The sequence below is a fragment of the Felis catus genome, chromosome A1 (assembly GCF_018350175.1).
Source record: "Felis catus isolate Fca126 chromosome A1, F.catus_Fca126_mat1.0, whole genome shotgun sequence".
Taxonomy (NCBI): Eukaryota; Metazoa; Chordata; class Mammalia; order Carnivora; family Felidae; genus Felis; species Felis catus.
Genome location: NC_058368.1, coordinates 210,832,450 through 210,845,889, shown reverse-complemented (window position 1 = coordinate 210,845,889; position 13,440 = coordinate 210,832,450). Strand labels below are relative to the sequence as shown.

The following is a 13,440-nucleotide window of genomic DNA, read 5'->3' as shown; positions in this document are numbered from 1 at the left end:
TAGAAGACAACCTTCAAATTCTATTACAGTTTGTAATCTCCACGGTGGCTTTAAAAATATTTTCCCCCAGGGACCCCTGGGGGGCTTAGTTGGTTAAGAATCCCGCTCTTGATTTTGGCTCAGGTCATGATCTTATGGGTTCCTGGGTTCAAACCCTGCATCAGGCCCCATGCACTGGGACTCTCTCTCTCCCCTCTCTCTCTGCCCCTTCTACACATGTTTTCTCAACATAAGTAAATAAACCTAAAAAAATATTTTCTCCCAAATCTAACTCTATATTCTTTCAGAGGGCATAAAACGAGAGATGATACACTGAAACAAACTGGCTTAGGCTGAAAAAAGACACCCAAAGATACTTTGTCCTCAACATGTACACACACATACACACACACACACACACACACACAAACACACACACCTTCCAGCTCTCTGACATTCCAGTGTGGAAAGGTTGCAAATACCATGGAAACAGGATTCATATTCAGGTGGTCCCGCCTGTGTATCAGGTCTGGGACAGAGTTTGGCAACAATACGTCCAATCTATAAGGACATTTACAAGTCTATTGTAATATACTGTGGGCTTTTCATAAGCCCTATTCTTCAGTTTAAAGTATTGTTCTTCATTCTCAAATTTTATGCTACCCACTTCTTTCAGTGTAAAATGTTTTTTCTTATGTGAAATGATGACCAGAGAAAATGTGGTATTTGTTTTACGTACTTAAAAAAAACAAAAAAGAAAATTGGCAACCTTACATTGGCTTTCAAATTTGCTTTTGGAAAATCACCAGCCAGTTGAATCTCAAAGTCTGGAAATCGGTACCCAGCATGAAGTGCACACACTCCCTTCATTCTTGCTGAATGAAAGAGAATTAGCTTCCTGGTTTTATAAGTCACTCCATAGAAAATTTTATGTTATTGCTCTGGTCATTCAGAGAGGCTCCCTCTACCTCATCTACCAAAAGTAAATAAATAGATAAATAAATAAGTAATCAAGAGGAATGTAACTATCTTATCTCAGAGTACTTAAGTGGTTGAAATGCTACTATAAGATCACATTTCTTTATCTCTAATCCCATGTTCCCAATAAAATTAGTATAAAAATATCACATAATCATATAAACTTTTCTAGTAATCTTGGGAAATGGTTATAAAGTACTAATTTTTAGATGACATATCTGAAAATGTACCAATAAACTTTTTAAATGTGAACAAGTAAGTTCAAAAATCAATGAGAGCTTAACTGACTAGAACCTAATGTATCATGATTACAGATTCACAGTAGAAAGAAAAAGAATAACTTTCTCCATGTAATTTTTGAAGTCACCAAAGAGTCAATTTAATCTTCCACAATATCTGTAGCTCTACTCGTACTACTGCATATTTAAATAATCAGCCTTCAATGTCTGCTTCCTTTACAAGTGGGCAGTGAATATATATTTTAGGTGTTGTTTTATAATTATCAATTATGCTAATTTGATTGACAAAATGTTTTTCAAGTTCTCTATATCCTTAACAAATATTTTATCTACTTTATCAATTACTGAGTATGAGCTGGTAACATCTCCAATTATAATTTATATACTTTTAACTTAATTTTATGTAATTTTAATGTTTCTTAGTTCTGCCCGTTTTTCATTCTGTTACTAGGCATATGAAAAATAAATTTAAGGTACTAAAGTATGGCTTGGCTTCTTGAAAACTTCAGGATGGGAAAATAAGAAATTAAAGCAAAGAAATCAGATAAAAGCAATGCGGTTTATTTGTCTCAGAGAACATATGACTCACTTTTTGTCATATGGTACCACGTTCTTTGTTTTGTTTTGTTTTGAACTTGATTTTGTTTCAAATCCAATTGCTTTCTAAGATTATAAATTTAAATGTTTGCCTGATAAAGACACAATCCATATAGAAGACAAATCATGTGGGCCTGGAAAATAAGACACATAAAAGAAGAGGTCATATCTGCTTCAACAGAAAAGACTTCAAATATTTTGCCGTAGAATTAAACTTTTATGGTGATACTGTTATTTGCCATAAATAACAAGAGTGGAAAGAGCCTAAATCAACACTCATTTGGAAATGTGTTGAGGAAGACACTGGAAGTTTCCAGAACTGAGCTGCTGGCCAAGCTGTGGGTGGTTGCTAAGAGTCAGGCGTGTTGGATGAGAGTTAAAAGGAAACTAGTGATTTTGAGCTTTCAGAAGGAGAAGGGAGTGGGAAAATGGAGGGAGTAAGAGGTTTGGGCAAGATGGTGACTGATACATTGGACCCTGAAAGACAAGTAGGACTGGCTGAGACAGGAAGTTTTCTTTCTTTCTTTTTTTTCTTTTTTGTCTTTAACAAAAGAAGAATGTTGAGGTGGGAAAGTTGGGATCTGGTGAAGAAATGTGAGCAAGTTGTGCAAAGGGGACTTGTGGCTCACAGTTAAGGTTGGACTGAGGCTAGACTGTAAAGGACCTTCCTTAGGGTCTTCATCCTCCAGGATAGTGGCTCCAAAAATGTTTCCCAAAAGAACCCCACATATTTACCTTTCCTAACATGACATGCTCTCTGATATTTTATATCCCATTTTTGTCTTCATGTTTTAGTTATAAAGAATTCTGGCCCACCAAAGGAATTACACATCCTGTGAAGAGATCAGGACCCACAGCTGGTAAACACTGCCCTTGTGAAATGCATGAATGAGTATGAGCCGAAGAATAGCGCAGGACTTCAGGAAAATGGACTGGACTGGTTGCACAAGGTGACTGGAGGGCAAGAGACAGGGAAATAGAGCTTGGGTGGTTATTGTGGATGCTGGAAAAACCATTTGTTGAATTAATGAATGTATAGAGAACAAGCCCATTGCAAAACCTGCCGAGAGGGAATCAGAGAATGATCTAGGAGTGACGAGAAGGGAAATGAAGGGATGCATGCAAGACATACATGGAGGACCAAATAAGATTTTTTAAAAATCTGTCAATGTATGTGTATTTATGTACATCGAATTAGTCATAAATCGAAGCAGCTATATGAAATAATTGCCTCAAACACTAAGCAAATCTAAGCTACTCAAAAGCTAACCAGTAATGCAAAGGAAAAATACATATTGCCTCAGGATAAAAAGGAAGAAACATTTGTTTGGCATCTAATAGGAGCCTGACATTAATATATACAGCTTCTTGTTTAATCTTCACATCTGTCACACAAATATTGATATCCTTATCCTACAAATAAGGCAACTGAGGCTCAAAGAAGTTTAGCTGTTACCAGAGTTGAAGAGTTAGAGCAAAAGTGGACAACTGGACCCAAGCGTGTCTGATTCCAAAGCTTGGGCTTTATTGCTATATTTCACTTTAAAAAATTATTATTATTATTATTATTATTATTATTAATGTTTATTATCTATTTTGAGAGAGAAAGAGAGAGTGCATGAGCAAGCAGGTGAGGGGCAGAGAGGGGGGAGAGAACCCCAAGCAGGCTCTGCGCCGTCAGCCCAGAGCCCAATGCGGGGCTTGAATTCTTGTCTGTGAGATCATGACCTGAGCTGAAATCAAGAGTCAGACACTTAACTGACTGAGCCACTCGGGCAAGATTATTTTTTAAAAGAATAAGGTGTATTCCACTTCAGTACACAGCACAACTTTTCAAACCAACTTGTGGGCTCAAAATAACTCTTTATAACCCACCCTTGACTATTTACTGAGGAGAAATGAAGATTTATAATTAAAATAAATGTTTTAAAAATAATTTTTTATTTAGTTTTAAAATTACAATGGGATGCAGGAGGCAAATATTCGAAAAAGTTTAATTAAGAAACAATAGGGAAGCTATCTCAGGAACAGATGGGAAACTGTCCACGTCTTTAATCATTTCCTCTCCCAAATGATTTCACATGGGGGAACACATAAGTTATTCATCACATTAACACAAAATGCAACATGGGAGGTGCTAGAAACTTTACCCAGAGCTTGGATTTCAACAGGAAGGCAACAGATTAAATGTTAAACTTGGACTAATAACTAAAGTAGCAATTTACACACACACACAAATAGTAAAATGCAAACATTTAAGGAATAACTCAAATTTTCATTAATATTTTAATGTCAGATAATTCTCAAGTTGGATACTTCAGGAACTGAGAAAAAAATGCCATGTTCTTTTTGTGAAATGAAGAACTTTGCCTTTTATTTTGTAGAGTGTCTCTGTCTCCATTTACCCAACTCTTGCATATACACTATACGCTTGTTTTCCTAAATATCACATTGGCACTTTATGTTGTTTGGGTCTGGGTTCCAAAGACAAACACTACAGATCACTCTTTGAAACAAACAACCGAACCGTTCCTACAGACAGGCACAGAGGTATTTTGTTTCGATGTGCGGATAAGCCCTTACCTGTAGGTGGGGTGTGAGCTCAGACATTCTCTTCTGGTGCAGCTACCAGCTTCTACATCTTTCCTCAAAAGCAATTTTCTCAGCAACCCAGAAGACATTGGTTTCTAGCCCCCAGGTCCCACAGACTTTTAGAATAACGTGATCTTCTGAATTTGGATAACTCTAAGGTGAGACATATCAAATGTATTAGGCCCCAATTCTGTTGGCAATAAATCTCCCTCAGAACTTCCACTGCAGTCATGTCTGCTGTGGTGGGTGTGAGGAAACTCATGGGATGGGAGATTTAAAAGCAAAGTAAAGTGATGAGGCACCTGGGTGGCTCAGTTGGTTAAGCATCCGACTTTGGCTCAGGTCATGATGTCGCAGTCTGTGAGTTTGAGCCCCGAGTTTGGCTCTGTGCTGACAGCTCAGGGCCTGGATTCTACTTCAGGCTCCCTCTCTCTCTGCCTCTCCCCCGCTCTCTCTCTTTCTCAAAAATAAACAAACATTAAAAATAATTTAAGGGGCACCTGGGTGGCTTAGTCGGTTAAGCGTCTGACTTCAGCTCAGGTCATGATCTCATGGTCCATGAGTTCGAGCCCCGCATCAGGCTCTGTGCTGGCAGCTCAGGGCCTGGAGCCTGCTTCAGATTCTGTGTCTCCCTCTCTCTCTGACCCTCCCCCATTCATGCTCTGTCTCTCTCTGTCTCAAAAATAAATAAACATAAAAAAATAAAAAATAATAATTTAAAAGTTAAGTAAAGTGAAATGGTACTAAACTGTTAGCCTATCAGGTCACACAGATCAATTTCAGAGTAATTTTAAGAGATATTTGTTCTAGTAGGATATCACTGTTATTGTGCATACAGTTGAAAAGAATCATAATTTGATGTATCCAGGCCTTTTAGGGGGCAATTCTTTATGTTTGTGACATAAAATACATTATTATAAAATACATTATTATATATATTATTGTCATACACATGAGATTAAGTATACATAATACAAATGTACATAATTATTTCTATGACTCCATCGAAACTTTTAGAAATCATTGGAGTTCCTGGGTGGCTCAGTGGGTTGAGCAGCCGACTCCTGATACCTGCTCAGGTCATGATCTCATGGTTCCCGAGATTGAGCCCCACCTAGGGCTCTGTGCTGACAGTGCAGAGCCTGCTTGGGATTCTCTCTCTCTCTCTCTCTCTCTCTCTCTCCCTCCTCCACTTGCTCTCTCTCACTCTCGAAAATAAATAAATCATTAAAGGAAAATTTTTCTCACCTTTGTTAAAGACAGTAAAGAAGACTTTATTCAAGCAACCATTGCGATCGGGTTTTACAGGCAGGGGAGAGAGTTGGGCACCACTGTGAACACAACAAGGAAAGGTGGGAATTTACAGCTGAGCAGCAGAGTTAGGGTCTGTAGATGGAAAATTTTTAAGAGGAAACATCAGGGACAGGGGTTTCTGGCTAAACTGACTTGAAGGATTCTTGCAGAGGCCAGGCAAGGGGTAGGAGATATCAAAGGTGAGGAATCCAGAATTTGATTAGATATAAAGGGTGAGGGATTTTCCCTAAATAGACCCAGCAGGATTCTTGCCAAAACTGGATAAGGGGCTAAGGAAGGAACCAAGTTCTGTGCCTCTGGGAGAAGAGAATTCAGAGGAATCTGACTCAGGTTTGCTCAAGGGAAGAGTCTTTGTCAAAATACAATTGTAAAATAATTACCTGGAAGGCAAAACTGACCAGAAAACAAGCTCATTAAATATTCACCTCTCAAAACAACATAGAGATAGGAATTACCGTAATTGTTGGTCGGCTAACAACAAAAATTACCTAAGGATTGCTGGGTGTTAGGGCCCGTAACAGCTCTGGGACCAAACCATGCATAAGACACATTCTGTTCTTGCCAGGGTAACCACACAATATAGCTAGGCATTAAACCTAGCAATTTGTAAATCAATGAATAAATGGCTGTCATTAGAGCAAGAGCTTCTATAGGTTTTTTTAAAAGACAATTTAGAAGAAAAGTAATTCCCCTTCAGTCAAGACTCTCTCTTTCTGCTTGTCCAAGAAGCCCTCGCTCAGGCCATGACCTCCTGCGTCGCTCCTTCTGCCCACCCATTCCTCTCCCACCGCTCAGCCCCTCTCCCAGGACCCCCGCCGTGTCCGCCACCGCCACCGCAGAGCCCCCGGCGCCTGCGTGCGTCCCGGCCTTACCCGCCGGCAGGGGGCGGGCCACGGTTTTCCGTCCTGCGCGGCTGGACTCTGGCGCCCCTCTTGCCCCAGCCTTTGCCCAAGCTCCGACCTGGATACGCTTCCTTAGCAACGAGTTGCCCGTGGCAACAAGAGGACGCGGGGCCGCAGCCTGGATTTCCCGCGCGTTCCTACCCTTGCGTGTTGTTAAGAGGCGCAGGCCGAGCCATGTCGGAGATCCTGTGCCAGTGGCTCAACCAAGAGTTGAAGGTGTCCCAGACCGTGAGTGAGTGACACAGCCCGGGGAGAGCGGGCTAGGGGCCAGCGGGGGGCTAAGGGCCCCGAGCTCGCCGTGCTGATGGAAGGTGGCGGGGAAGGCGCGAGCTGCGGAGTCCAGGCGCCTGCGGGGCCCCCAGCAGCACCCCTGGCGGGTCCGATGGCCCCAGTCCAGCTCACTTGAGCTTCTCCCATTCCCATTCTGCAGCTCCCGAGTTACCCATCGTCATGGTGGGCCCGACCCCACAGTTTGTAACCTACTGTGCCCTTCTAAGCACAGTTTTTGGAGGTCTCCTTTGTTCCTATGAAGAGAAGAATTTGCTGAACTCTACAGTCTGGCCCGGACATTACTCCCTTCGAATCCTTAGACTCATGTGCTGGCAAGCCAATGAAATAAGGAAGCCTTCAGGCCAGCTAGGGCTGTACTAGATGTGTGCCCCTGGACAAGTTCCAAAGCCTTTTCTGAGTGTTTCCTCCAGTGTAAAATCCGACAATACTTTCCGTACCCAACTACCTAGCAGGAGGGGGGGCTGTGCGAAAGGAGTTAATGCAGACCCTGTAAACATTTACCAGCTGTAGCAGTTTTAGCTCAACAGTTACACACATTAGCTATTTCTGACCACTCTTCACTCTTGACTAAAGCTGACTTTACTCACTAAACTGTTTTTATCCCAGCCATGAAGTTGCCATCCAAAATTTCTAACTCCCACACCAACAGAGGCACTTGTACATGCAGGCAATTTCTAGGACAGCCGTGGAATTCCGACATAGCGGCTATGCTCCACCTCCGCTTCTTTCTGTTGTTTCTTCAGCACTTTGTTTTCCAGCTGGTATGGTTTTTGCTCAAGGCAAGAGGTTTTCAGCCCAAATCGTTTCCGTCTGTTTTCACAGCGGCGCCCTCGCATAATGCCGCGTTGCTACCAGAAGGGCAATAGTGCCAACCCGACCTTAGGTCAGCCGTGGAATTTGCTAGATCAGGAGTGTTTCTGCCGCAACAAAACATTTATTATCAGCCTTAGGCTCTTTACCATTGGTGCACTTCCGGTTGCATTTCTTGAAGCTTAAACCCTAGACGCTTTGCTGAACCAAGACCCACACACTCCTTGGGAACTGCGATCAGTTCTTTCCCAGGATTCTATGATCATCCGTCCCATTTTGTCCCTGTTTCGCACCTAAAATGTGCTGCTGATCTCAGGACAATGCTTAGCGGTTTTCTTATTCCTTTCTTACCATAGGAGCCAAATTGCATTATAATTCCCTTAAGTTATACTCTTCCACAGAAAAGCAGCTACAGATTGCTGAATTTAATTTGGTTCATTTACTTGAGTTGTAAAACGCACACCCTTTGCTCAAATCCCCAGGACTCTTGCATGTTGAAACACTTTTGAGGAAAGTAAGTAAAATTAATAAGAAACATAGTAATAGTAGTATGCCATTATAATTGTAGTAGTTGTAATTGTAATCCGTTTTGGAATTTGGGCTTTGAGAGGGAAAGGAAGAATTACTTCTTTCTGTGAAGGTGAAAAGATGGGAGGGGTTTTAAGGGAGCATGTTAGCAACATAAACTATGAATGGAAAATTCCTGATGTCTGCTTGCCTGAAGTTGTTAGCGAGACAGCTGCAGTTTTCCGCATCCTATTCATTAGGAATACGTGTTTATTTCTTGATCCTAACCGCTAACTGAAGCCTAAAGAGACTGATGTAACCAAATTCCACATTGTAAAAGGCTTTTCCGAGTATAGGAAGCACATTCAAATGTGTTTGGAAACAAGATAGAATCTGGGCATCTGAGGAAGCACATTGCCAGTTGTCGATTCCAGCCATTAGAGAAGCCCTTTTATGGTGTGTAGTTTAAGGCTTGGCATGGTTTATAGGAACTATCATGGAAATACAGTAAGTGGCTACAACCTCTGGAGAAAGTAATAGAGCAATTTTCTAGATAAGGGTTGTGTCAAGAGCAAGGACTTGGAAGCCAGACTGCCTGGGTCGCAATCACTTAGCCACCACTAGCTGGTGACCTTGGGCAATTTATTTACCTAAATTTCATGATACTCAAAATAGGAGTAATAACACTATCTCATCAAGTCATGTCAAGATTAAATGAGATAATAAATGTAAATGTAGTAATAAATAGTAAATATATTAGAATAACACTTGGGGCGTGATAAATGCTCCATCTCACTCTTCAGAAGCTATCATACAAAAATAAAATCACCAGTATGTCAGGATATTTGAACAAGGATGTTTATTGCTACATGGATTGTGGGGACAAAGTGAAAAAATGGGAAACAATCTGAATATCCTTCAAGAGTAGAATACTTGGATAAATGATTCTATATTCATGCTACAGATTGTTATGCAGTTATTAGAAAAAATGAGTTAATGCTATAACTTTTGACCTAAAGGATATTCATGTATTTTTGTCAAGTAAAACATAAAAGTTATAGCTTATTGTGAGGAGTATAACTGCATTTTTGTACCAACTAGGAAATATATATACACAAACATACTTATGTGTGTGTATATATAGCTGTTTTGAGCATAGAAGAATGTGTGGAGAGCCATGTACTAGGCTCCATGGAGAGTACATGGAGAGCCATGTACTAGGCTATTGACATATGCATGAATCTTCATATTGTTTGTATAAGCAGAGAGAAAAGTGTGGAAGGATGTAAAATAGTGTGTAGATATTGGTTACCCTGGGAAAGGAGAAGATTGCTGGCTTTTCTTTATACATCTGCATTAGTTGGCTTATTGCTTGTATTACCTTCATAATTTGAAAGGAACATTCAACATAACATTACAAATAGAAAAATCAAAAAAGTAGATGAAGCTTCACTTGAAAAAAAAGGAGAAAACGATGTTTAACATCTTTTAATTGAAATGAGTAAGGATCTATAATAAAGTAGAATGGGGGGGTTACATATGAATTATTTTCTTAAATGAGTTTTATAAATGAAAGAAGGATAAAAAATAATACATAAAAATATTATTAGACACACTATTAGACAGTACCAGATGCTGTGCTAAGCCCTTTACATAGGGGTTTTGTTTTGTTTTGTTCTTTTAAATTCTAAAAAAAAACAAAAAAGAAGAAGGGGCCCTAAGAGACATTGTTGCAGCTGTAAAGCTGATAAGTAAAAGAAGCTGAGAAGCTTGGTAATTTGTTCAGGGTCACACAGCTAGTGGTCACAAGGCTAGATCCTTGACTTGTTCTCTTAGGCACTATATTGTATATTGCAATTTAGTTAGGGAATATATATTTTTTAAAAAAAACACAACTCTCCCAAGAGTATTCATTTGAGCTCCTTTTATAAGGATTACTGTTCAGTTTGAAATTGTAAGAAGTACCCAAATTCAACCACCCAGGCATGTTGTAACTTCACAAGGTATAACCTAATTCCTAGATAGGTAAATGGCAAAGGTGGATTTATCAGTGTTTGTTTAGAAGTGGTTCAGTTTTAGGGCGCCTGAGTGGCTCAGTCGGTTAAATGTTCAACTTCAGCTCAGGTCATGATCTTGTGGTCAGGGAGTTTGAGCCCCGTGTTGGGTTCTGTGCTGACAGCTCAGAGCCTGGAGCTTGCTTTGGATTCTGTCTCTCTCTCTCTCTCTCTCTCTCTCTCTCTCTCTCTCTCTCTCTGCTCCTCCCCCACTCTCTCTCTCTCTCTCTCAAAAATAAATAAACATTAAAAAAAATTCAAAAGAAGTGGTTTAGTTCAGGGGCGCCTGGGTGGCTCACTTGGTTAAGTGGCTGGCTGACTCTTGATTTTGGCTCAGGTAATGATCTCCTGGTTCCTGAGATTGAGCCCTCTGTTGGGCTCTGGGCTGGTCGCTTGGAGCCTGCTTGGGATTCTCTGTCTCTGCCTGTCCCCTGCTTGTGAGCTTGTATGCTTGTGCTCTCCTTCTCCCTCGAAATAAATAAACATTAAAAAAAAGAGAGAAGTGGGACAATCCATACATTGTTTGCTAGGACAAAGAAAACAATGAGAATGCCAAGTGAGTGCATTTGCTGCCTTCATGAGGTTAAATAATGGTTCAGTTGTTGGCAACACAGCCAAAGGCGATTGATTTCAGCATTATTCTGAAAGGTAGAAGTCAATTTGGATAAAGCATACTATATTGAATTTTGTATTGCCAGGACTACCCTGAGAATCAGCAGTCAAGAAAATAAATTCCAATGATCCTCAATCGAGAATAGTCTGTCTCCATTTAATGAGGTTTCTGGGAGTCACCAGAGATTTGATTAGCCTTAATATATGAAGATTCAAAGCTTGGTTGCCAAAGCTAAAGATCTCCAGTGAGTTGAATTTAACAAGACCATTTCTCCCAGAGAATAACACTTAGATGTATATGTTAAAATGCCTTGGAATACAAAAAGTTGCTCGACACAAAATTACATCTGAAATTCAAGCAGTTGTTTTCATGCAGTTGTTTCTATAATGAAAAATAAATAATTTAATGTTACTAAAAGATTTGCTGTAAAATCCTTTAGGAATTCTCACTTATTTAAGAATAAGCATTGCTTCTGTTTTACAAAACTGTTATGAATTCATCATATGAGGAAACTAGCATTGTAATGTAACATTCTCCATAAATGAGTAGAAGCCTTTGAATTCTATGTTACAGATCAGATCTTTTGTAAACATGAGTATATACTAGTAGTCTGTATTCTTTTGGTTTCTGGGTGTGGTTATATTGAAAATGTAAATACCTTACTATGCATATTTTAATTGTTTCAATAATCTTAAAAATTTTTAATGTTTATTTATTTTGAGAGAGAGAGAGAGAATGCATGCACATGAGCCAAGGATGGGGGGGGGGGGGAGAGAGAGAGAGAGAGAGAGAAAGAAAATCCCATGCAGGCTCCATGCTGCCTGCACAGAGCCCCATGCAAGGCTGGATCTCACCAACCGTGAGATCACGACCTGAGCCAATATCAGGAGTCAGACACTTAGCCAACTGAGCCACCCAGGCACCCCTCATTTGTTCAGTAATCTTAAACATTGTTATCAGGGGTAGCAGAGGTGCAATAAAGAGAAAATTGCACTTGGGAAAGTTAAGTTTCTCTAACTATCAGCTTTGTAGTATCTGAAGCATAAATAATCTCTAGGTCCCAATTTTAAGTTCTGAGAAGTAAGAATAGTAAGTGTGCTAGTTCCAGTGATGGAATGAGTGAGATACGGGGATGAAAGGTGTAGCATAGGCAGTACAGTCAGTGGTATTGAATAGTGTTGTGTGGTGACAGATCGTAGCTACACTTAGGGTGATCACAGCATAAGGTATAGAGTTGTCAAATCACTATGTAACATATGTAATCAAACTTCGACTGAAAGAAATGGTAAAAAAAAAAACAACAACAAAAAACAACTCTATATTTGGAAGGATATGAAATGAGATTGGGAATGGAGAACACCTACCACAGTGCCTAACATCTACACTAGATCTAGATATTCAATAAATATTATTTCAACTGTTTTATGTCCTTTACTTTAGGATAGCACCTATGATAGCGCCTGTCACGTAATAGGCACCTAGAAACTAATTGTTTATTACATGAGAGTCTATGAGTGAGGCAAAAGTATGTTTTAGGCTGAACTTTATGGATTTGTTCATCTTGAGAACCCTGGGTACTTTAATCCTCATCTTTGTGATTTCAGAGGCTCTGCTTATTTTTATTTACTCATTTATTTAATTTCAAGTTAGTTAACATACCGTGTAGTATTTGTTTCAGGAGTAGATCCCAATGATTCATCACTTCCATATAACACCTAGTGCTCATCCCAACAAGTGCCCTTCTTTATTTTTAAAAAAAATTTTTAATGTTTATTTATTTATTTATTTTTTTAACGTTTATTTATTTTTGAGACAGAGAGAGACAGAGCATGAACGGGGGAGGGGCAGAGAGAGAGGGAGACACAGAATCGGAAACAGGCTCCAGGCTCGGAGCCATCAGCCCAGAGCCCGACGCGGGGCTCGAACTCACGGACCGCGAGATCGTGACCTGGCTGAAGTCGGACGCTTAACCGACTGCGCCACCCAGGCGCCCCAATGTTTATTTATTTTTGAGAGAGACAGAGACAGAATGTGAGCCAAGGAGGGTCAGAGAGAGGAAGACACAGAATCTGAAGCAGGCTCCAGGCTCTGAGCTGTGAACACAGCTGTGAGATCATGACCTGAGCTGAAGTTGGGCACCCAACCTACTGAGCTGCCCAGGCACCCCTAACAAGTGCCCTTCTTAATGTCCATCCCCCATTTAGCCCATCCCCCCTCCTCCAGCAACCCTCAGTTTGTTCTCTATATTTAAAAGTCTCTTATGGTTTGCCTCCCTCTCTGTTTCTATCTTATTTTTCCTTCCCTTCGCCCATGTTCATCTGTTATGTTTCTTAAATTCCACATATGAGTGAAATCATGTGGTATTTGCCTTTTCTCTGACTGACTTACTTCGCTTAGCATAATACACTCTAGTTCCATCCACTTTGTTGCAAATGCAAGATTTCATTCTTTTTGATCTCTGATTAATATTCCATTGTGTATATGTATATGTATACATACATATACATATATATACATACATATATACACACACATATATAATTGGATCCTGATATATATATACA

At 40.0% G+C, this 13,440-nt stretch overlaps 1 protein-coding gene and 1 long non-coding RNA gene across 3 annotated transcripts in view; one reads left to right on the top strand and one right to left on the bottom strand.

Moving 5' to 3' along the window:
* Nucleotides 1–218: 218 nt before the first annotated feature.
* On the bottom strand, nucleotides 219–6,688 carry LOC123380292. 2 transcript variants are annotated; one of them, XR_006585817.1, is made up of 4 exons: nucleotides 6,572–6,688; nucleotides 5,634–5,716; nucleotides 4,377–4,538; nucleotides 219–1,927 (listed from the first exon to the last, which is right to left on the bottom strand). It is a non-coding gene; the product is annotated as an uncharacterized LOC123380292 (long non-coding RNA). The 2 variants fall into 2 exon arrangements; XR_006585818.1 differs by lacking the exon at nucleotides 219–1,927 and having other exon boundaries at nucleotides 3,501–4,538.
* SPEF2 (sperm flagellar 2) overlaps nucleotides 6,567–13,440 on the top strand; it is a 185,765-nt gene continuing 178,891 nt past the window's right edge. The window contains exon 1 of the mRNA XM_011286553.4: nucleotides 6,567–6,833. Within this exon, the coding sequence (XP_011284855.2) occupies nucleotides 6,776–6,833 (58 nt within the window). The 5' untranslated portion in view covers nucleotides 6,567–6,775. The remainder of the gene's footprint in view (nucleotides 6,834–13,440) is intronic.